A 25,075-nucleotide genomic window follows, 5' to 3' on the forward strand; every position below is an offset into this window, starting at 1 on the left:
CACTTGGTGACAGGCGCAGCTTGCCCCTGATTTAGTATATGGCCAAAAAATGAACAGACTATTGCTGGTTAAATGCACTTGGTGTGACAGCTTCACCCTGATGTAGGCTTTAGCCAAAAAACAACCACACCATTGAGGGTTAAATGCACTTGGTGACAGGCGCAGCTTGCCCCTGATTTTGTATATGGCCAAAAAATGAACAGACTATTGCTGGTTAAATGCACTTGGTGTGACAGCTTCACCCTGATGTAGGCTTTAGCCAAAAAACAACCACACCATTGAGGGTTAAATGCACTTGGTGACAGGCGCAGCTTGCCCCTGATTTTGTATATGGCCAAAAAATGAACAGACTATTGCTGGTTAAATGCACTTGGTGTGACAGCTTCACCCTGATGTAGGCTTTAGCCAAAAAACAACCACACCATTGAGGGTTAAATGCACTTGGTCGCAGCTTGTGCTGGCGCACCACAAGACACAAAATGGCCGCCGATCACCCCAGAAAAATGTGACTGACAAACGGTCTGTGCAGCCTAAAAACAGTGAGCAATTGAGGATCAGCAGCTCAATGATCCACAGCTGCAGATCGATCAGTTAATCAAGTCCTTTGGAGGAGTTAATCTGCCTAATCTCGCCCTACTGTCGCAGCCGCAACCTCTCCCTACGCTAATCAGAGCAGAGTGACGGGCGGCGCTATGTGACTCCAGCTTAAATAGAGGCTGGGTCACATGGTGCTCTGGCCAATCACAGCCATGCCAATAGTAGGCATGGCTGTGATGGCCTCTTGGGGCAAGTAGTATGACGCTTGTTGATTGGCTGCTTTGCAGCCTTTCAAAAAGCGCCAAGAAAGCGTCACAAAAGCGCGAAGAAAGCGACGAACACCGAACCCGAACCCGGACTTTTACGAAAATGTCCGGGTTCGGGTCCGTGTCACGGACACCCCAAAATTCGGTACGAACCCGAACTATACAGTTCGAGTTCGCTCATCCCTAGTACACACCTACAGTGGGATGCGAAAGTTTGGGCAACCTTGTTAATCGTCATGATTTTCCTGTATAAATCGTTGGTTGTTACGATAAAAAATGTCAGTTAAATATATCATATAGGAGGCACACACAGTTATATTTGAGAAGTGAAATGAAGTTTATTGGATTTACAGAAAGTGTGCTATAATTGTTTAAACAAAATTAGGCAGGTGCATAAATATGGGCACTGTTGTTATTTTATTGATTCCAAAACCATTAGAACTAATTATTGGAACTCAAATTGGCTTGGTAAGCTCAGTGACCCCTGACCTACATACACAGGTGAATCCAATTATGAGAAAGAGTATTTAAGGGGGTCAATTGTAAGTTTTCCTCCTCTTTTAATTTTCTCTGAAGAGTAGCAACATGGGGGTCTCAAAACAACTCTCAAATGACCTGAAGACAAAGATTGTTCACCATCATGGTTTAGGGGAAGGATACAGAAAGCTGTCTCAGAGATTTCAGCTGTCTGTTTCCACAGTTAGGAAAGTATTGAGGAAATGGAAGACCACAGGCTCAGTTCAAGTTAAGGCTCGAAGTGGCAGACCAAGAAAAATCTCAGATAGACAGAAGCGATGAATGGTGAGAACAGTCAGAGTCAACCCACAGACCAGCACCAAAGACCTACAACATCATCTTGCTGCAGATGGAGTCACTGTGCATCGTTCAACCATTCGGCGCACTTTACACAAGGAGATGCTGTATGCGAGAGTGATGCAGAGGAAGCCTTTTCTCCGCCCACAGCACAAAAAGTGCCGCTTGAGGTGGGCTAAAGCACATTTGGACAAGCCAGCTTCATTTTGGAAAAGGTACTGTGGACTGATGAAACTAAAATTGAGTTATTTGGCCATAACAAGGGGCGTTATGCATGGAGGAAACAGAACACAGCAATCCAAGAAAAACACCGGCTACCTACAGTAAAATATGGTGGTGGTTCCATCATGCTGTGGGGCTGTGTGGCCAGTGCAGGGACTGGGGATCTTGTCAAAGTTGAGGGACGCATGGATTCCACTCGGTATCAGCAGATTCTGGAGACCCAAGTCCAGGAATCAGTGACAAAGCTGAAGCTGCGCCGGGGCTGGATCTTTCAACAAGACAACGACCCTAAGCACTGCTCAAAATCCACTAAGGCATTTATGCAGAGGAACAAGTACAACGTTCTGGAATGGCCATCTCAGTTCCCAGACCTGACTTAAAGAGAGCTGTCCATGCTCGGAAGCCATCAAACCTGAATGAACTAGAGATGTTTTGTAAAGAGTACTGGTCCAAAATACCTTCAACCAGAATCCAGACTCTCATTGGAACCTACAGGAAGTGTTTAGAGGCTGCAATTTCTGCAAAAGGAGGATCTACTAAATATTGATTTTATTTCCTTTTTGTGATGCCCAAATTTATACACCTGCCTAATTTTGTTTAAACAATTATAGCACACTTTCTGTAAATCCAATAAACTTCATTTCACTTCTCAAATATCACTGTGTGTGTCTCCTATATGATATATTTAACTGATATTTTTTATCGTAACAACCAACGATTTATACAGGAAAATCACGACGATTAACAAGGTTGCCCAAACTTTCGCATCCCACTGTATGTCTGTAAAAGTAAACCTTTGGGTTGTCTGGTGTGGAAACATGTTTTTTTTTTTTTTTCAAAGTTGCAAATCATGAAAGTAACTTAAAGGTGTTCTAATCTGAAATCCTGACCTATATCAAATGTCGAAAAAATATGCACCAAAGGCTGCACGCGGGCATAAAGCAGACCTAATAAATGCCCCCCCTTAATCTGTATCTTGATGAAAGAAGGGGAAGAGGCAATGTTGAAACCTTTAAATATGTTAAAGGCATAAATAAGGTGCAGGAGGGTAAGTGTTTTTAATAAATAGTTGAACACAAGAACAAGGGAGCTCAATCGAAAATTAGTTGGGGCGAACATCAGAAACAATGTCAGAAAATATTTATTTCATTGAAAGAGTAGTTGAGACTTGGAATAAACTCCCAGCAGAGGTGGTTGGGAAATCCACAGTAAACATGCCTGGGATAAACACATGTCTATCCTAAGATAAGTAATAATTAAAGATGAGCGAATTTCTCAAAAATTCGATTCAGTCGGTTCTCCAAATTTTAAAAAAAATTTGGTTCGATCCAAATCCGCCTTCACTCGTTCAGCATTTGGTCAGTAATCCATGAGTATTGCTTAAGCAAAAAAAAAAACAGCAGTGGATCCAAAACAGAAATTACACGTGAATGGAATATTTTGGCTTTTGGCTACCAAATCATAAGCCAATTCTGATGCAAAATAGGGACAATGTCATGCAGGCCTTACAGCTGTTACATAAACAGGATCCGTTGTGCGTCTCATTTCTCCTTCCTTCTGACAGATCAGAAGAAGGGTCAAATAAATGAAGATGTTAGCGAGGTTGAAAGGCAAAATAGTGGCCCAGTCATGAAGTTTAGAGGGTGAGAACAGCATGAGAAGTCCACAGAGTGGCCCTATGACATAGTAGTGAGGTGGCAGCAGCATGAGGAGACCACAGAATGGCCCAATGACAGAGTCTGGAGGTTGCATCAGCATCAGGAGGAGGCCACCGAGTGGCACAATGACAGTGTGGAGGTGGCAGCTGCAGCATCAGGAGGCCACAGAGTGGCACAATGACATAGTGTGGAGGTGGCAGCAGCAGCATCAGGGGGAGGCTACAGAGTGGAACAATGACAGTGTGGAGGTGGCGGCAGCATCAGGATGCCACAGAGTGGCACAATGACAGAGTGTGCAGATGTGGCGGCAGCATCAGAATCAGGAGGAGGCCACAGGGTGGCAAAATAACAGTGTGGAGGTGGCAGCAACATAAGGAGGACACAGAGTGACAAAATTACAGAGTGTGGAGGTGGCGGCAGCAGCAGCATCAGGAGGAGGCCACAGGGTGGCAAAATGACAGCGTGGAGGTGGCAGCAACATAAGGAGGACACAGAGTGACAAAATGACAGAGTGTGGAGGTGCTGGCAGCAGCAGCATCAGGAGGAGGCCACAGGGTGGCACAATGACAGTGTGGAGGTGGCAGCCACAGCAGCAGCATGAGGAGACCACAGAGTGGCACAGTGACAGAGTGTGGAGGTGGCAGCAGGATCAGGAGGAGGCCACAGGGTGGCACAATGACAGTGTGGAGGTGGCAGCTGCAGCATGAGGAGACCACAGAGTGGCACAACGACAGAGTGTGGAGGTGGCAGCAGCAGCATCAGGAGGCCACAGAGTGTCACAATGACAGAGTGTGGAGGTGGCGGCAGCAGCAGCATCAGGAGGAGGCCACAGAGAGGCACAATGACAGTGTGGAGGTGGCAGCAGCATGAGGAGGCCACAGAGTGACACAATGACAGAGTGTGTAGAGGTGGCGGCAGCAGCAGCATTAGGAGGAGGCCACAGGGTGTCAAAATGACAGTGTGGAGATGGCAGCAACATAAGGAGGCCACAGAGTGGCACAATGACAGAGTGTGGAGGTGGTGGCAGCAGAGGCATCAGAAGGAGGCCACAGGGTGGCACAATTACAGTGTGGAGGTGGAAGCAGCAGCATGAGGAGACCACTGAGTGGCACAATGACAATGTGGAGGTGGCAGCAGCATCAGGAGGAGGCAACAGGCGGCACAATGACAGAGTATGGCGGTGGCAGCAGCATCATCAGGAGACCACAGAGTGGCAAGGTGACATAGTGTGGAGGTGGCAGCAGCATCAGGAGACCACAGAGTGGCAATGTGACATAGTGTGGAGGTCGAAGCAGCATCAGGAGACCATATAGTGGCAAGGTGACATAGTGTGGAGGTGGCAGCAGCATCAGACCACAGAGTGGCAAGGTGACATAGTGTGGAGCTGGCAGCAGCATCAGGAGACCACAGATTGGCAATGTGACATAGTGTGGAGGTGGAAGCAGCATCAGGAGACCATATAGTGGCAAGGTGACATAGTGTGGAGGTGGCAGCAGCATCAGACCACAGAGTGGCAAGGTGACATAGTGTGGAGGTGGCAGCAGCATCAGGAGACCACAGAGTAGCAAGGTGACATAGTGTAGAGGTGGCAGCAGCATCAGGAGACCACAGAGTGACCCGGTGACAGAAAGGGGAAGTGGGTGGCAATACCAGTACCAGCTGATGATGGTGGGTGAAAGAAAGGGCACTTGGCATCAGATGGGTGGAAGCATCAGAATATTAGCTGACGCAGGTAGCCAGAAGAAACTGGTCTCTTTTGTCAACATGTTGGTGTGGCACCATGGATGATCTAGTCTGATGCATCAGGCATTGGTGGGTGGAAATCCTGGCTGATCCATGCCTGATTCTTCTTGACAAAGGTCAGTCTCTCCACATTTTGGGTGTACAGGCAAGTTCTTCTTGGGGGTAACTATGGCCCTCACCGCACTAAACACCCGCTCTGATGCCACACTACTGGCCGGGCAGGACAGCTTTTCCGGGGCAAACTCTGCCAGTTGTGGATGCAAATCCAGTTTGGCTGCCCAGTAGTCCAGTGGATCTTCAATGTGGGGTGGCAGGGTGCTGTCCAAGTATGCCACCACCTGCTGGTTCAGGTCCTGCTCCAGGTCTAGCTGCTGCTGCTGGTGAGTAGTTTATTCACTAGGCGGGTGAAGAAAGCTGCTCATCAGCGACTCTAGACTCGAGTTGCTGTTGATGGACCCGGAACTGCTCCTATTTCCCCACCCTGCCACAGCAGCCATTGCAGAGGAACGTGAGCGCAGAGGGCCCCCTCCCGGTCATACCTGCGAGAGGATGGATGATGATGCAGATAGGCAGCGGCCAACTGACTACATAGGATGTTTCTATAGTAGTTCAGTTTGTCCTCCCTCTCAGGTGGTGTAAAAAAGGCCCCCACTTTGGACTGGTAGCGAGGGTCCAACAAGGTGGAGAGCCAGAAGTCATCCCATCCAGAAGTCACTACCCAAGAAAGTGAGCATGCAACAGGCCATTTGCGCAAGTGACTCGGAGGGACTCGCTGCCTCCATCTCCACTGCATACTGCCACGGTGTGCCTGGGTCATCTGCCGCGTCTTTGTCATCTCCATCTTGCTCCTGTGGCTGCTCCTGCTCCTCCTCTCCTGTCACCTGTGTAGAAAAACCACCCATTTCGCTACACATTGCTTGTGCTCCAATTTTCTCCTCCTCCTCCAGTTCAGCCTCCAAAGGACTTGTGTGGCCATGAGATCTAGGCGCCACGTCTCCAGTCCCCTGACCAGCCAGATTTACCAGCAATTGTTCCAGGACATGAAGCAGTGGAATGACGTTGTTCATCCCGTAGTCCTGGCGACTGAAAAATAACGTGTCCTCCTCAAAGGGCCTGAGCAAAAGGCAGGTGTCACGCATGAGCTGCCATTGGCTGACATCGAGGTTACACAGGGGAGTACTCCTGTCTGCTTGGATCATCAACAAATTGTTTATGGCCTTTCTCTGTTCGTATAGTCGGTCCATCATATGGAGGATGGAATGCCAACGGGTGGAAGCGTCACATATCAGCCTATGTTGGGGGATGCCGTTCTGCCGCTGCAGCTCAAGGAGGGTGTGCTTTGCAGTGTACGAGTGGCTGAAGTGCATGCTAATTTTCCTGGCCATTTTTACGATGTCTTGCAGATGGGTGGAAAACTTCAGGAACCGCTTGACAACCAGATTGAACACGTGTACCATGCAGGGCGCATGGCTCAGCCCTCCTTGACGCAGCGCTGACACCATGTTCTTCCCGTTGTCAGTCACCATGATTCCGATTTTGAGTTGTCGCAGAGAAATCCAGGATTCAATTTCTTGATGAAGGGCACAGAGCAGTTCCTCCCCTGTGTGACTCTGTTTGCCCAGGCAAATGAGGTGCAGAACAGTGTGACACTGCCGTGCCCTGCACATGTGGTTTGCTGGCGGGGCACTGTGAATTGTCCCTGCAGTGGAGGCTGAGGACACAGTGGAGGATGAGGAGGCAGAGGCAGACATTGTCACAGGACCAAGGGCGTGGGGACGTGGAGACGGAAGTGGCATCACCTGGCCAAGTTGCTGGTGTGGCTGTGCAGAAACCACATTCACCCAGTGGGCCATAAAGGACATGTATTGTCCCTGACCGTAGTTACAGCTCCACACATCGGCGCTGCTGAGCACAGACACTGACAGGCTCAAGGACTGGCCCATCTTCTGTTCCACATACATGTGCAGGGCTGGTACTGCCTTTTTGGCAAAGAAATGACATCTTGGAAGTTTTCACCTTGGCTTGGCACAACCCATCAGTTCTCTGAAAGGTGCAGAGTCCACCACTTAGAAAGGGAGGGACTGCAGCACCAACAACTTTCAGTTTCTGCGCCATTGGATAGCTCCCTTTGGCTGAGGTGGTGGAGCCTTGACTTGTCTAAAATGGGGTGCGTGCCACTGGGTAATGCAACGGTTGCTGCGGCAGGCTGGACCACCACATCGGAGCCACAGTTTTCCCAGGCCACTTTATGGTGACGCTGCATATGTTGACGCAGGGCCGTGGTGTCAACATTGGCACCCTGGCCACGCTTTACCTTCTGCCCACAGATTCTACAAATGGCCATGTTAACCTCCTCCAGCGGGTTAACAAAAAATTGCCACACCGCTGAGTATGTGATTTTACCCCCAACACTCCGCACTGACTGACTGCTACCGCCGCTGCTTCCGTGAACCCTTGCATTACTACTTTCTGGGCAGGTGGGCTCCTGCGAAGCGGGTGGTCTACCCCGGGCACATTTGGCTCCCGACCTCCCACAGCTGCCACCCTGCTAACTCTCGGCCACGCTGGCGACTTGCTGTCTCCGCCACTGCCTCACGGGCAAACTGCCTCCCTCTTCTCCCGATGATGATGAAGCCCCTAATTCACCCGGCTCCCAAGTGCGATCAGCTACATCATCATCGAGTACTGTCTGCAAGTCACTGATGTCCTCCTCAACAGTCTCTAGGTCAGGAGCCTGACCGCTCGCAACACCAGCCACTCTCCTCATCACTACTTACCTAGCTGCCCGCCTACCGGAGGAAGCAGCGGATATCTCCGCTACATCTTGGCTGGCCAGTAGCTGCTGACTGTCCTCTAGTAGCTCGTACTCTCTGTATAGTGGAGCTGAGCCCACAGCATATAATACTTCTCTGGCTGAGGGAACAGAAAAGGACAGAGGCAGGTTAAGGACAGGTGAGGGCACAGGGCCTGCTCCCTGGCCATGTCAACTAAGGGTTGTGTCTGACGAACCCACCGACTCTTGGCTGGGGTTGTCTGATGTCACTTGAGACAAAGTGGGTGACCGAGTCAACCATTCAAGAACCGCTGGGTTGCTGGTCAAGACACGATCGCTAGGTGACACCGGGATCACAGGACTCTCGCTGCGACTCCAGCTACCACGCCCCCTTACTCGCTGCGACCTGTGCCAGAAACATTTAGGCCTCTGCCATACCCTCGGCAGGGCCTGGCACTTCTCAGTCTGACATACTGTTAGATCAAATAAATAAATAAATAAAACACCCTAAAAAAATCTGTAATTTTCTCACTTCACCACACAATAGCTAATAAGCCCTTTTTTTCCCCACTTATACACGCCACAAAAGGCTTTAGAACATATAACTGCACCAGTGAACGGCAAATATATAATTTTTTTGCCACTAATACACGCCAAAAAGGGCTTTAAAACAAATAACTGCACCGCTAAACGGCAAATATATAATTTTTTGCCACTAATACACGCCAAAAAGGGCTTTAGAACATATAACTGCAACGCTGAACGGCAAATATATATTTTTTTGCTACTAGTACATGCCAAAAAGGGCTTTAGAACATATAACTGGACTGCTGAACGGCAAATATATATTTTTGGCCACTAATACACGCCAAAAAGGGCTGTAATTTTCTCACTTCACCACACAACAGCAAATACTTTTTTATGTGCCCCTAATACATGCCAAAAGGAGCTTTAGAACATATAACTGCACCGCTGTACGGCAAATAATATATTTTTTTTGTCACAAATACACACCAAAAAGGGCTTTAGAACATATAACTGCAATGCTGAACGGCAAATAATATATATTTTTTCCACTAATACATGGCAAAAAGGGCTTTAATTTTCTCACTTCGCCACACAAACGGCTAATTAGCCCTTTTTTTCCCACTAATACAAGCCAAAAATGCTTTGGAAAATATAACTGCACCGACAAGGGCAAATAAGACGTAGAAATATTTTCTTGTAATAACCCCTGTTAATGGCTATATCAAACAGCACTTGCACCCAATAACAAGAACGGTTTGCTGGAATTACAAAGCTGTATAATGGCAATTTGGATCAGCAGTCAGTGCAGCAAGGTGTAATAAGATTGTTTCTATTACCCAGGCTGTAACCTCTCCTACTGAACCCTGTTCTGCTTCAATACTGTGGAATGATTTCTCCCTGTCCTTTCCCTGAACTTCTATACAGCAAAATAAAAGTTTTAAAGTCTTTTCTAGCACTGTCCCTAGCGCTTGCTGACGTCTCTCCCTGCACTAAATACACTGGAAAATGGCTGAATCCAAGATGACTGAGGCTATTTATAGGGCTGTGACATCACAGGGCTGGCTGGCTGCTGATTGGCTGCATGCATGGCATTGTGGGTGATCCCTCGTTCCCAGAGTTTCTTTGCTCCATGTCCTCACACGTGCCGCAGCCATTTTTGGAAAAAAACAAGAAGTGTAAGGAAATTCTGATTCAGTGGGAATCAAATTTTTCCTAAAATTCGGAAAGAATTCCACTTCGTCGACTTCGATTCGCTCATCTCTAGTAATAATATAAGGACAGACTAGATAGACCTTGTGGTCTTTTTCTGCTGGCAATCGCCTATTTCTATGTAACACCTTATCTATGCAAGCAGCGCCACTAGAAGCCTGTGCTTAGGACCGGTGCAAGTCCCAGCTGTCATGCTGCTGCTAATCATATATGGCAAATCCTAGTGAGTACAACAATTGATCAAAAGACTATGTTTATTGGGAAAAAGTGTACAATTTAAAGGAGGTTCTAGTACCCTGTAGAGCTGCCTGAAGCTTGGATACAAGATGAGTATACTGCAGCACATTTGTCCACAAATGTTGCAGCTGGGCCTGTAGATCATGCACACTTGTAGGTTGTCGAAGCTGGAATCCCAGCGGGTCCCATAAATGCTTGATTGGCGATAAATCTGGTGATCAGGCAGGCCAAAAAAGTACTGCAATCTGTAGGAGACATTTCCTAGGAAACCTTTGCTCTCTGAGGGCCAGCATTATCCCGATGAAAAATGCCAATGGGAAGCCCTACCTTGAAAGGCAACATAGGTGGCTATAGTATGGCCTGCACATATCGCTGAGCTGTTAGTAAACCTTGTATGTACCCTGTATGGCTACTAGGGGGTGACCAACTGTTGTATGTGATGGCTCCCCAGATTATCAAACCAGCAGTTGGGGTAGGGTGTTGTTCCACAGTTACCAGATCCCAAACAGAACTGGATTAGTCACTAAAGACAATACGGTCCAGGTTTCTAGTTCACAACACTACTGCAAACGAAAGTAATGGTGGCTGGCTGTCAATAGCAGAACACCTAATGGGAGCTGTGACACCAAATTTCCTTCTGCTAAGCACCTGGAAATGTTCTGGGCAGAAACAGGGGTGTGTAATGAAGGTGCCATCTGGATGGTAGATAAAAAGACTGTAGGAGCTGCTCATGCTTGTCAGTGGATCAAATGATTGTCCCTACTGGTGGTCTGACTGGGCCACCCGGAGCCTGTTCCGGGTGTTCGTGTAAACACTGCTAGCAACAATGACCATTCTGCTTCTATCAGTCCAACGATGCGCCCCCTCCCAAAGTCTGTGAACTGGGCAAAATGTTTTCAATTGCGTTATAGAGGCATGTCTAGAAGTCAACGATCTCTCACCAACAGGTACACTACTCAAAGGTAGCTTCTGAAAGACTTTTTTATAAGGAAGCAGGGGAAGCACTTTTACTCCTTCTTGTGGCAAGACCCAATGTCTAATCAGACCACACATGTCATCATTTACATATTTGTCTTAGACAAAACAGCAAGCCGACTTTTGCAGCAATTCAACATTTCTATCTGGGTGAGTTATTTTTTTGTCAGAGTATATCGTTATATCTTTCTGCTGTTGAATATATTAATAATTATCAGAAATAAGTCTGCCGTGTATACAATGGACATAACAGTGCTATGCATCATAATGCATCACCACACACAGTTTCTTCGAGCAGTCAAGCATAAAATTGAATTCATGCAAATTTTCCTCCAAAGACTCAAGTAATTTTTTTTTTTTTAGTACCACCGTGAATTGCTCTGGGAATATCAGGACACATGGGAGCCCTAACCAAATACTGTAACAAATCTGCGTGTGCAAGGTTCTGACTCACAGGGAAAATATTGCTGGAGGAAAACTAGAAAGAAGAAGCAAACTGTAACACATTTAGTTGAGATGCTTTAGTTTCTTTCACACAGAGTTTTTTTTAAATGAAGTTTTATGTTTCATAAAACCCCCAAAAAGCTCAGAAAACGACCAAAAAAACTGCAGAAAGAAACTACAATAAAAAAAAAACATTGAAGATCTATTTGTGTACTGAGCGAAAGCTTGGAGAAAGCTATGGGGTATATGTTGCAATTTTCAGTTTAGATATGCAGTATGATATGGGGAAAGCAAGTGTATTTTGAGAGTATTTTTCTTAGTTCTTAGTTTGGAGATATGGCGATATTTGTTACAAATCATATATATACCACCAAACTGATGGATTGCCTATACCAGGACAAACTCTTGTGTAGTCAGAGCGAGAAAATAATAAGCCCCAAAGGACCAGAAGGACCATATGGAGCAGACTTTGAAGCCAATCCATAGCCACCAAGATCTCTTTACTACTAATCTGGCCATACATATCAGTTGTCATCTGAAGGCCATCTCTTCCGACACCTCCATTCACATGCATGCTCTGTTCAGCTGAAATTGTATGTTTCCTGAACAGGGACAGGGGAAAAAACTGCTGCTACTTTCACACTAGCGTTTTTGCTGGATCCGGCAGGGTTCAGCAAAAACGCTTCCGTTACTGATAATACAACTGCCTGCATCCGTTATGAATGGTTGTATTTTAACATTGCCAAGACCAAGACGGATCCGTCATGAACTCCATTGAAAGTCAATGGGGGACGGATCAGTTTTTTTATTGTGTTAGAGAAAACGGACCCTTCCCCATTGACTTGCATTGTAGGTCATGACGGGCGGTTTGCTCTCCGGTATGAGAACGGAACGGAAGGGAATACATTGTCATGAATTTGGACCACAGATCACTAACTTTCTGTTGGGTGAAAACGTTTGGAATAATGACACCTTTAATGAGCCTCATAGTTTAGGAGATGGTTACCTGGCAATAGAGCTTTCACTTTTATGGATTTTATATTGCAGACCCGAGAAAACACAAAAATCTTTTATTGTAAAGTAAAACAAGAATTTTGTGCAAGCACCAAGGATATGCTAAAAACATAAAACGTCTTTGTTCTCTATTTTCCTGCATTTGTTCCTATTAGTGAAGCATTTTCCATGGCTTGAAATGTGCAGTGAAGCGGAGCAGGGATTTTTTGTCAATAACACACCTCCTTTGCAGAATTAAATTACCGTAGAGCCGTCTGTTGTCAGAAGACTCCAGCAGTATTTAAATGAGCTGTCTGGTCTCATAAGGAAGGATTTTGATTATTTTGCCTTTGTTGATTGCACCAGAGTACAGACGAGTGGTAGGCAGGGAGTAACCTAGGCCAAGTGTGACACCTAAATTCTGCTCCGCAAATACAGGTATCAATCATAATCATTTAGACGAGTGGAAATTGCTCTCTATATGACAGTCGTTCCTGGACAATCAAGGAACTTTTTAAGACTTTAACAAGAAAACACTCATGTAGCGTCTAACCAACAAATCTGTTAAAAACTGCAATACAATGTAACACTTGGCAGGAGTTCTTAGCACATTAAGAAAATTGAGATTTTCAGTACTTGGAAATCTTTTACTGTTCTCTCACTACTTTATTCTTCAAAAAGTCAAAAATATTCAGCAATATTTCAGCTGTCTCCAAATTGAAAGCAAAAGAAGAACTATGTGTCACCATGGTGTTATGGTGGGATGAGGTCACTATGTTTTTTGAGAAAGTCATAAACGTGGATAGGCAAGAGAGAGAAGATAGTAAGCAACTGTTGGTCATGTGTAAGGAACTGTACACCAATGCGGACAAGATACAGAGAGGATAAACTAATGTAGTGTGTGACTACCTGAGGAATATGGCACGTGCAAACCAAAGAAGGTCTATAATAACAAAAAAACAAAAAATGATTATGTGGAATATGTAAACAATAAAAGAGTGTTTTCTAACTACAGACATGTATCACCTATCCAAATTATTGGTGATGGTAGATCATGGGGTTCATTCATTACTTGTCAGTTTCCAGTTCCTCCTTAGTTGCATGTCCCACGGTAGAGAGAAGATGTATGGAGCAGTGGTGCACCAAGCAATCTAACACATCACCTCCCCACAAGATAAATTCCATTAGTGTAAAAACCTTTTTACATTTCGTAGTTAAAATCTAAACACATGCTCGGCAGAAAGGGTGACCCCCCAAATAAAACTGAACTGATTCTACTACTACTTTCCTACCAACAAAAATGTAAACCAAATGTAAACTCCACCAGAAGTGTAGACACCTTTTAAAGATGTTCACCACTACATTTATTTTCTTTAGGATCTTGCAGTCTGACAGTGTCTGACCAGGGTTTGCTTGGGCCCGCTAGAAGATTAGATTTTTTTTCGGCACCACCCTCCACTTTAAGCTGCATCACAACCTTTGCTATCATTGAACACACAGAACATAGCATCTGTAAAGTCAAATATGTTATTTGTGAATCAATTGAAGATATGGACCCTAGTGACGAGCAGTTGGTTCTAAAGTCATCTGCAAATCATGCCCTGAGCAAGGTGGGCCCCTAGTCCCCCATCCCCTGCACAAGTGGCACATAACACAGTCGACTTACTGCATTACATACATACAGGTGAAACTGGAAAAATTAGAATATCGTGCAAAAGTTCATTTATTTCAGTCATTTATTAAAAGGAATTGCATTAATGCAGCTTAAAATTAGAATTTTGTGAAAAGGTTCAATATTCTCGGCTCAAAGAGTTACACTCTAGTCGGCTAATTAATCCATACCCCCTGAGCAAAGCGTACCTTAAAATTGAGACTTTGGGGTTTCATAAGCTGTAAGCCATAATCATCCAAATTATAGCAAATAAAGGCTTGAAATATCTCGCTCTGCATGTGATGAGTCCATCTCATATGTTAGTTTCACCTTTTAAGTTGCATTACTGAAATAAATGAACTTTGCACGATATTCAAATTTTTCGAGTTTCACCTGCATATTCAATGTACAGCACCTCAACCTATGTTAATATAAAAAAACTTATAGATTATTAAAGAAACTCCCCAGTTAATTATTATAGACATGATCAGAGTTGAGATGACTTCTAGGCATAGAGGAAAGCTAGCCACTAGCCAGTATTCGCTTTTCCCCAGGTCCTACCCTCTCAAAGTTTCTGTATGGGCCCCCATATTCAATCATCTGGTAGCATCTTGCTGCTGTGTGAGCAGGTAATATTTGTATGTATCCGTATGGTGGGCCCCCAAAATAAATTATACTGGTCGGCCCTAGGCACTCCAGTCCGATACTGCCCCCACCAAACCAACTCCACAATTAATCTCTATAAAACAGATTACCCTTAGTGGTTTATAGATGATCACTTATATATTCTCCTACAATCCTGACACACAAAATGGATGGAATTTACCCGTCAGTAGTAAAGTATTTTAGAAGTCATCTGAAATAAATACAAAAGATCATAGATTGTTAAATCCTAATTTATTAAATGAAAAGACTTAATGCTACGTGTAATGTCATTTATTTATTTCGTCTGGAAGAAGGATTTAATCCGCTTGGTGACAGTCAACGGTGCTTAATCCTGAAACATCCAACTGTTATTCTGTTTCTGTAATCCTGAAATCTTTGCAGCTCTGATTATTGAGACCTGGATTATGCAATCTCTGCACAGTCCTATATTTGGTGTTTGTAAGAGGCTGCTAAAGTGAGAGGTGTAGCAAAGATTTATTTCAATTTATAAACTTCATAGCAATGTACACTTAAAGGGGTTATCCCATGACTAATGTAAAAAATGAAAATCAGACATCAAGCTGACAGCTCAAGGGGAGTGTCTTTTTTGCTGAAGCTCAGGGGGCGTGTCTCAGCTCTCCCTATCACAGCTCCGGAGGCAGTTGAAGGATGAAACTGAGCATGTGCGGCCATCTCATTGAGCAGGTCAAAGAAATAAGAAAAAAATAAACAGCAGGTGGCGCTATACAGATACATTTGATTAAATAACTCAGTGTCTATGCTAAATTTCTAATTACATGCAATTACAAAAGTATTCAGATTCAGGTGCTGGTTTGAAAACTGTAGAATATTTTTCATGGGACAACCCCTTTAACTATTTGGAGGCAGTGACAGGCCTCACGGCTGCTAGGGCAGAGATATGGCAGGAGTTTCCATTTCTTCGCTGTCAATCAGCAGGTCAGAGGCCGCACCAGGTGGAACAATCAGTCTGGGATAAGAGTCCAGTCCAGACTGTTGGGAGGAGGAAGACTCTGTGTGCAGCAGAGGTCTGGGAAGGCTCTGTACAAGTGGGCTCAGCCGAGCCGGCTGAGGGGTCACGGGGCTAGGTGTTAGCCTGAACTTTGGGGGACTTGGAATCGACGGTCACTAGGACAGAGTCAGGAGGACTTCTGGGCCACAATCCCCCAAATAGTATTGGACTTTGTTACAGCCTGGAAGTGCTGGATTGTTATGCTGGATAAAGCCGCATGTTCTTCCCGTGTGTGAACGGGGCTTTCAGTGAGGTAGGGAGTCCTCATGTTTAGTTAGAGCCCAGCCGGGCAGGTGTTTTATTTGTATTGTTTGTTTTGTTTTGCTTAGGTGCCAAATAAAAGCAATGTGTGGCCCCTAACCCTGTGGTCGATGAAGATAATTGTGAGAATGACCCCCGAATAAGAGGCGATCCCTTACACTATGCAGCCAGATTAAGACTTTATACATCTCTTAATCTCTCTCACTTTCACCCATGGATTTAGCTGTGCTGAATTTGTAATTGAACTGTTTTTCTTTACGCAATGTTAAAAATATTCATACAGTATTCATACAGTAAATATATATATATATACAGGTGAAATTTGAGTTGAGTTTGTGTGTTAACCCTGCTACATCTGTATACAGTAAATGTATATGCAGTCCTATATCAAGCTGAGTCTGCTACATAGGGATCTGATAGCTGTACAATTATCTACATATTTCTCTATAGATTGGACAGAGATTGGAAAGAACAAACCATAACAGCTAATTTTGCTAGCAGAAGAACCTGCCAGATGTTCTAGTGTTACATGATGGCCATGCAGATACCTGACTGTCCATGTAATACATGGTTCACCAGAACAGGGTCACTGCTTGGTAGCAGCTCTCTGTTCTATTCCCTTAGCTCGGATTCTGCCCCGCCAATGACGTTCATATGTCCTAATACGGGCTCATGCACACAAAGGTATTTTCTTTCCGTGTCCATTCCATTTTTTTTTTTTTGCAGACCATATGCAGAACTATTTATTTCAATGGGTCCGCAAAAAAACAGAAGTTACTCCGTGTGCATTGTTTCTGTATGTCCGTTCCGCAAAAAAATAGAACATGTCCTATTGTCTGCATCATGGACAAGGATAGGACTCTTCTATTAGGGGCCAGCAGTGCAGTTGAATGTACAGAATGCACACGGACGTCATATTTTTTGCGGATCTGTGTTTTGTGGACAGCAAAATACATACGGTTGCGTGGATATGGATTTCTCAAATACAGCATCTGGAGGACTTGCTTTCCTTTTTGTGAGCGGGCAGTAGCTCATCGAGTACTTGCATTTCCCAGAAAGTATTGCAATTAGCTCTTGTTAACACCTTCCTCCCCTGCATAGAAAACAGCCCCTCACATATAGCTGCACAGATACCTATAGCTTGTACTGCCCCTTACAATTTTCTTCTCCATTGTCTCGAGAGAGAGATATACCTATATATTTATATGGGTGAATAAAAGGTATCTGGACTGATTCACCTGTTTCACTATGAGATCACTACACCAGCACTGGCACCGGAGGGCGAAGGGAGCAAGGAAGCTGTAATCATACTGAGCGGGAGAATGAAGGTAACAAGTCAATTTTACGACATAGGGAATGCCGTAAAAAACGAAACCCATAAAACTATGGTGATATTGCATTTTCTTCCAATTCCACCCCATTTGGTTTTTCCTAGCTTCCCACTACACCATATGAAATATAAGATGGATCCATTAGAAAGTACAACTTATCGTGTTATTTTCCTGCTGCAGAATAAACATGAAGCCAAGATGCATTGCATGATGGATAAGTACTTGCCCATGATTCAGTAACATAGTAACATAGTTTATAAGGCTGAAAAAAAGACATCTGTCCATCTAGTTCGGCCTGTTATCCTGCAAGTTGATCCAGAGGAAGGCAAAAAAAAAAAAAAGTGAAGTTGAAGCCAATTTTTCCCACTTTTGGGGAAAAAAATCCCTTCCCGACTCCAATCAGGCAGTCAGAATAACTCCCTGGATCAATGAACCCTCTCAAATTCAGTAGAATTTGATTTAAACCGCTACTCGCTTGCTCGTGACAGTCCAGTGGGCAACCTTCCCTATATCAGTGTGCATGCAGAGATAGCTGTCAATCACTGAGTAGGGTCTCCTACTGAACTCTTAAAGGCTATGTACACCTTCAGAGGTAATTTTTTTTAATGACTGCATTTTTATAATTTTTGGCAAAAAATTATTTTACAAATGGTCTTTTTAAAAAATATTGAGCCGTTCTGTTACAAAGGGTTAACTGTTTTTCTAGCTGTGTGACTGGTACTTTCACTTTCACTTCGTGCCGGTCATCTAATAAACCTTATTCTACTTATAAGCTACTGAGAGGTCATAACCATATTTAAGCCACAGTCTTATCAATGAGATAAGAACTGACCTATAATGAGTGTTTCGGAGGTCAGAGAGCAGAGATAAGGATTCCGTCAGCTCCTGGTCTGACGGAAAAGACAGAAAATCCAAAGGGCACTACTAGAGGAGCTCAAAAAAGGACTCCATATTTTTAATAAAGATGAATAAAAAAAAAAGTTTTTTAGCTTAAAATGAGTACATTGCAATAATAAAAAACTGCCCCAAAAGTGTACTTAGCCTTTTAAGCTATGAAGAGCAGTTACTTAAATGAATAAATTACATGTTGGACTGAATCTTTTCTCACACAAATATATAGCAACTTGCTGAGGTCGTCATGCTTTATACCATGCTGCCACCAGATTGGACTGCATTTTCAAAGCGACAGGTTCCCTTTAAGAATTTAAGAACAGAAACCATCCATTAAACATAAAAATTCACACATCTGCAATAAAAGTAGTAACATGATAATAGTATTAATAATAGTAATAATTATTATTATTAGACACTACTACACTCTGATCTTATGTGTCTTTGCACCAGCAATTTCAGAAACAAATTTTTAATACATTTTAATAATTTTTATTCCTCCCTACAGCAAACATCATCCCTGTAGCCCAAAAGCATTTTTTATCGCCTTCACTATATGTGTGAAGATAGAACACACACTACAGTATGTTGCTGATGAATACAGCAGGAAGGGCAGTGTTGACAGCTTGCATTCATAAAGATGTGATCATCAGCAGGTAACACCCATCTGTTGTTCTTGGATTCAAAGAGCAAGAAACAAGGCTCTGGTGTTGACTATTGAGCGTGCCTACAAGTACACACAGAGTGTTCATCAAAGCTGGGGCCGGGTGGGGATTGACAGTCAAAGCTAGAGACTGGAGGCAGCAAACCCATAAAAGTAGGTGGCTCCTGTGGGACCCCACCTGTTTGTGTATAATACACGTATTGTATTGCTGTATTACTATTAGTCATCATCCACCTTACAAACAGCAAAACAGGAGCTGAATTTGATTTGACAAAAAGCTCCAAGTAAGTTTATAACAATTTAATTTTACAATCCTTTTCATTTAGAAAATGTAACTGGGGTAAACAGCAATGGATGAGACATCACTATGACATGTCTGAAAATGCTTTTAAGCTGGATTTTTCCTTTAAAGAGTATGACGATGAAAACCTTGTGTTATCTTGCTCCTCTCAATTACCCCACACCCTAGGAAAAACACCAGCCTTCCCACAGACAGTTTTCTATTGTCTGATGCCTACAAAAACGTAATAAAGACATACAAATTCATTGTACTCTAATTACAGGATAAATATTACTGTATATAACCCCAAAGAAAAGAATGTTAGAGTATAGTTTACCAATTTGCTATAGGGCTTTTTAGAATATAGTTACACCTCTTATAAAAGTGTGTTACGATAAACACTTGGCAATGACTGACAACTCAGAACCTATGGAATTAAGTACTTTCTTGCAGAGCTCATTGGAGGTGAAGAACATCATCTAGTTCCACTTTCACAGTATCACAGTCACCCTGCAACCAGTCCACTATGAGCTTTGTTAAATGGTCACTGTACTGTCTCAGAAGTTTGCATATATCAGTACTACAGACAACTTTCAGACAGACAAGAAACTTTGTAATATATCTTATCAAATAAAAATAAAGTGTTCTACAGTTATCAGCTGACCCCTTCTATTTTTTGTAAAGTAACAAAGTCATTGCATACAGAGAAAAGAGGGTGAAAGAGGAGGACAGAAGAAGTGCAAAGAACAGACAGTACTGATATGATTCAACAGATCCAGCAGTTATTAGTGTTATATATCATCCTAAGTTCTTTAGTTACATCTATACTGTGCAGAACTTCTCCATAATACCTTATATGGGGTTTCTGAATGAGAGTAAGTAGAATTTGATGTCTCTGTGTATAGGGAGCAGCTAGGGTCTACCCAAGAGCTTCAATATAACTGAGAATTAATGGCAAGTTCAGATACAGTGCTATTCACTTACACATGACAGCTTATTCTGAAAAGTTATCCAAAAGTTTTGGTACCCCTTGTAGTATGAGCATTCTTTGTATCTTAACTGACATGGTGTTCTTCTCCAGATCAGATAAGCAATTCATTTGTAGGCATTCACGTTATGATCTTAATAAAAAAGTATTTCTATTTAGATAAATGGACATGGAATAGATGATACATAGAGAGATCCTAATGGATATTTGTCAAATCTATGGGCAGGACAAAAACATTAATGGTCTGTAAGAACATATTATCAAACCCTTTACCCTATGCTATTTAAAGGGGTTGACCCATCGCTGACATTGATGGCATATCGCTAGGAAATGCCACCAATGTCTGATAAGCACAAGCACCACCTCAGGAGCAGCACCTATCTTTGGAATGCTGCCCCTAAAGCGAAGGAGCACGTATCGTGCCTGCGCGGTGTGCTCTCTATCCACTTCTATGGGAGTTTAGAAAAGAGCCAATAAAACACTCGGCTATTTTTGGCACTCGTATAGAATGAAGGTTGGCCACACTTGTGCGGTGCACCCTGGTTCAATTGGGGGCCCTGTTCTAGAGATAGGAGGTGGGACCTGCACCTATCAGACATTTTTGCCATATCCTAGAGATATGCCACCAAAGTGCAAGATGGGCACACCCCTTTAAGTTACTTTTCTGCATAAAAACCCTGACAGAATTATGTCTTTTCTATTTAAACCTTTATATCTAGACCTGATATGCTGGTGCATCATTGAATACTATGCTTTTATAAACTGTCAAGTAAAATATTCAATGCCCCATTTAGCTCAAATAAAGTTCGCCTTCACCTGATGACAGGAATGCAGAATATTCCATGAATTTTTAATTCAATGTACAGCCTAGTCTACAAAGTTATTGTGTGAACTCAGTAGTACAGTTTCCTACGTCGCACTGCCCTTACTGGTACCACAATGGAATGGCTGCATCTCCCTGTTGTGTGGATCCAAACATCCAGCAAGGGGGGGGGCAGTCAATAGCCGGCGGCGACAGGGGTGAGCCTTCCTATCGTCACCCGCCATGCTAGGGAGGCTCGTCCCCGTCACGACCTGCTACTGGCTGCCCCCAATTCCCCCCCCCCCCCCCAACGGCCCACCGGGTATTTTGATCCGCACAAAGGGAAATGGAGCGGCAGCTGTGCAGGCATCAGAAACGGGTGCCAGGGAGCAGGGTAAGTATAACCTATATGAGGGACCCCAGCATTAGGGGCATCATTATAGTGATTGGATAACCCCTTTAACAGTCTCTTTTATGAATACATTTGGAAAATATTTGAATTTTAACGGCTTTACAACTGGTGCAGCTGCTTTTAGAATCATAACATACATGGGACTGTCGCACACAAGATCCAGGTAGAGAAACATAAGTCAAAATAAATTCAGTTTTACCCAACTGTCTAGCTTCTTCATCTTAAAATATGTTGCCCATTCCAATAAATTTCTTTCAGAGCATCCTCTCCTGCCCATCCAGGACCAACATATCATGTCAGTTGTTGAAATTTCTCAAAGGGCGCCGTGATATGGATTGTCTTCATAGATTAAATATTGCATACTACAATACTTGATAATGTAAAACCTAACTTCAACCCCTAAGATTGTACTAGAACATAAGCAAAGATTGCAGCTGGTATTAAACTACAAATTACATTTTGCATTGACACATTGACATTGTGGGTATGCTGGGAGCAGTGGTCTCACAACAGCCGAAAGACTGACTAGCTCGCTCACCACTTCTCTGCATCATTTTTACAAAAGTAAATAAGGACATAGCATTCGGTGGCTTCTGTAAGTCTATATGGGTACTTTCACACTTGCGTTGTGAGGATCGGGCAGGCAGTTCAGTCGCCGGAACTGCCTGCCGGATCCGGAAATCCGTATGCAAACAGATATAATTTGTAGACGGATCCGGATGCGGATCCGTCTGACAAATGCATTGAAATACTGGATCCGTCTCTCAGGTGTCATCCAAAAAAATGGATACGGTATTTGTTATTTTCACATAATTTTCCAGACCAAAAAACTGGATCCGGCAATGCGGCAATTTTAATGCCGGCACTAATACATTTCAATGGAAATGAATGCCGGATCGGGCATTCCGGCAAGTGCTCCGGAATTTTGAAAATACGGAAAATACGGAGGGAGGCCAAATACCGTAAGAGGCTGAACTGATGCATCCTGATGCATACTGAACAGATTGCTCTCCATTCAGAATGCATTAGGATTAAACTGATCATTGTTTTTACGGTATAGAGCCCCTAGGACGGAACTCAATACCGGAACAGAATAACGCTAGTGTGAAAGTACCCTATACTGTAGATACACCATGTGGAAAAAATGCACATAAAGATGTTTATCTTTTGCTATAATGTATCCAGGGCCGGTGCTACCATAAGGCAGACCAAGCGGCCGCCTGAGGGCGCACCCTGGGGGAGGGCGGAAAATGTGACATGGAGGGGGAGAAATGTGACATGGGGTCTGATGGCTGACATTGGGGGCTGATGGCTGGGGGATGATGTCTGACATGGGGTTCTGATCTGAGGTCTGATTAACATTGGGGGTCTGATTGGGGCTGTGAGCTGAGGTCTGATTAACATTGGGGGTCTGATTACTGATCTGACCTGAGGTGTAATGGAAATTTTTTTTTTCTAATTATCCTCCTCTAAAACCTAGGTGTGTCTTAGAGGGCAAAAAATATGGTCCTTAAACCAGCCGTTGTCAAAGTCCGAATGCACACGGCCATTGTTCACGGCCGTGAGCGGTCCGTGGAACCGCGGCCTGGATTCCTGCTGAGAGCAGGAGCGCACGGTGTCATGGGTTGCTATGACGCCGTGCGCTCCCTGCTGCCGCCGCACTACAGTAATACACTGGTATAGATCATACCAGTGTATTACAGTACTGTGGCGGCAGCAGGGAGCGCACGGCGTCATAGCAACCAATGACGCCGTGCGCTCCTGCTCTCAGCAGGAATCCAGGTCGCGGTTCCACGGACCGCTCACGGCCGTGTGCATTCGGCCTAAAGCAGAGAAAAGATACCAGGACCACAGAGAGGAGAAGCGTGGGGGGGGGGCGCCAAAATGTAGCTTCGCTTGTGTTGGCAAAAATCCTTGCACCGGCCCTGAATGTATCACCCCAGGTGTACTCATTGAAAACAGTTGCACAACAAACCCAAGTCACTTACCTTCTCTGCTCCGGGTATCCATAGTTCAGTTGAGATGGAGATGTTGCCTGTGAGTCAGTAGGCATCACTTTACCCAGTAGTTAGCTGACAGTGTACACATACTGCTGTGAGAATCCCTGCTTGTGAAACCGACTTGCTGTGACATGTATCAGAGAGCAGATCACGCCTGAACTCCCATAAATCTACCTTTACGTTACCAGCTAATCCTCAGCTCTGCCCGTCATCTGACTTCACTGGTTACTTGACATGCCGTATAATAATGAGTGGCTTTATTTTTGCACAGTGCTGAGGTCCCAAATCACATATGGATATACCGAGTGGTGCTGAACTATATTCAATATTGAACGAAGTTTTTTTTTCCAGCTACATGTTTAAAATAAAAAATAAAAAACACACTAACTAAATTCTCCAGCTACCCCTGCAACAAAAGTTCCCTCATCCTGTGCCCTTTTCTAGTGTGGTTTTAAAGGGGTTGTCCAGCCAACATGGAAAATAACAAATCGGTAAAGTCATCTTAGTCTACTGTCACACTCGCGTTTTGGCTTTCCGTTTGTGAGATCCGTTCAGGGCTCTAACAAGCGGTCCAAAACGGATCAGTTTGCATTCTAATGCATTCTGAATGGAAAAGGATCCGCTCAGAATGCATCAGTTCAGTCTCCATTCCGCTTTGGAGACATACACCAAAACGCTGCTTGGTGTCCGTCTGATAAAACTGAGCCAAACGGATCCGTCCTGGCGCACAATGTAAGTCAATGGGGACGGACACAATCTGACACAATAGAAAACGGATCCGTCCTCCATTGAATATCAATGGTGTTTAAGACGGATCCGTCTTGGCTATGTTAAAGATAATACAAACGGATCCGTTCAGAACGTATGCAGACGGTTGTATTATCTGAATGGATCTGCACAAAATGCGAGTGTGAAAGTAGCCTTACTGATGCCCTCCTGTTTCTGTTGGAACGCTTGCCAGTCCCCCACAGGTCTCTATTTCCTAGTCCCTCTTGCCAGAAAGGAAATGACCGCTCACACCTCAGTCAATGATTGGCTGAGCTGTCATTTCCTGTGTATCGGGAGGGATCAGGAATTAGAGCTTTTTTTCCACCCCTTTAACAGGTGAGCAAGGGGACTGTCTTATTCTAAGGATGCGTTCTCTATTGAAGATGTTATTATAGTGTTAGAGTTTAGGCTGTGTTCTATATTGATGACATAACAATATATATTTATATGCCTTGTACTATTGCCAGGACAATACAGTAGATTTTGTCCTTCTTCCTAGGCTGAATTCTGTATTGATGATGTCTAGAGATGAGCAAATCAAAGTTGATGAAGTGGAATTCGATCCAAATTTCAGGGAAAAATTCGATTTGCACCAAATCCGAATTTCCTGACACTTTGTGGTAATGAATCAATTTTTTCCCCAAAATGGCTGCTGCACATGACATGGAGCAAAGAACTCTGGGAACGAAGGATCACCCACAATGCCATGCATGCAGCCAATCAGCAGCCCTGTGATGTCACAGCCCTATAAGTAGCCTCATCCATCTTGGATTCAGCCATTTTCCAGTGTACTTAGTGCAGGGAGAGACATTAGCAGGCGCTAGAGACAGTGCTAGGAAAGACTTTAAAACTTTTATTTTGCTGAATAGAAGTTTAGGGAAAGATCATTAGAAGTGTAGGGAAAGGATAGGGAGGAATTATTCCACACTATAAAAGGAGAACAGGGTCCAATAG

General features: G+C 44.0%; 1 protein-coding gene across 2 annotated transcripts in view; it reads right to left on the reverse strand.

Moving 5' to 3' along the window:
* The window catches only part of PHYHIPL (phytanoyl-CoA 2-hydroxylase interacting protein like), a 176,369-nt gene that overhangs the window by 59,632 nt on the left and 91,662 nt on the right, over positions 1–25,075 (reverse strand). Inside the window, exon 1 of one of the 2 annotated variants that reach the window (XM_044299046.1) lies at positions 23,342–23,459. The exons of the other annotated variant lie outside the window; for it this stretch is intronic. Coding sequence (XP_044154981.1) covers positions 23,342–23,363 — 22 coding nt within the window. The 5' untranslated portion in view covers positions 23,364–23,459. Of the gene's footprint in view, positions 1–23,341; positions 23,460–25,075 lie in introns of those variants that run through there. 2 annotated transcript variants of the gene reach the window in all.

This window comes from Bufo gargarizans, chromosome 6, assembly GCF_014858855.1.
Source record: "Bufo gargarizans isolate SCDJY-AF-19 chromosome 6, ASM1485885v1, whole genome shotgun sequence".
NCBI classification, from domain to species: Eukaryota; Metazoa; Chordata; class Amphibia; order Anura; family Bufonidae; genus Bufo; species Bufo gargarizans.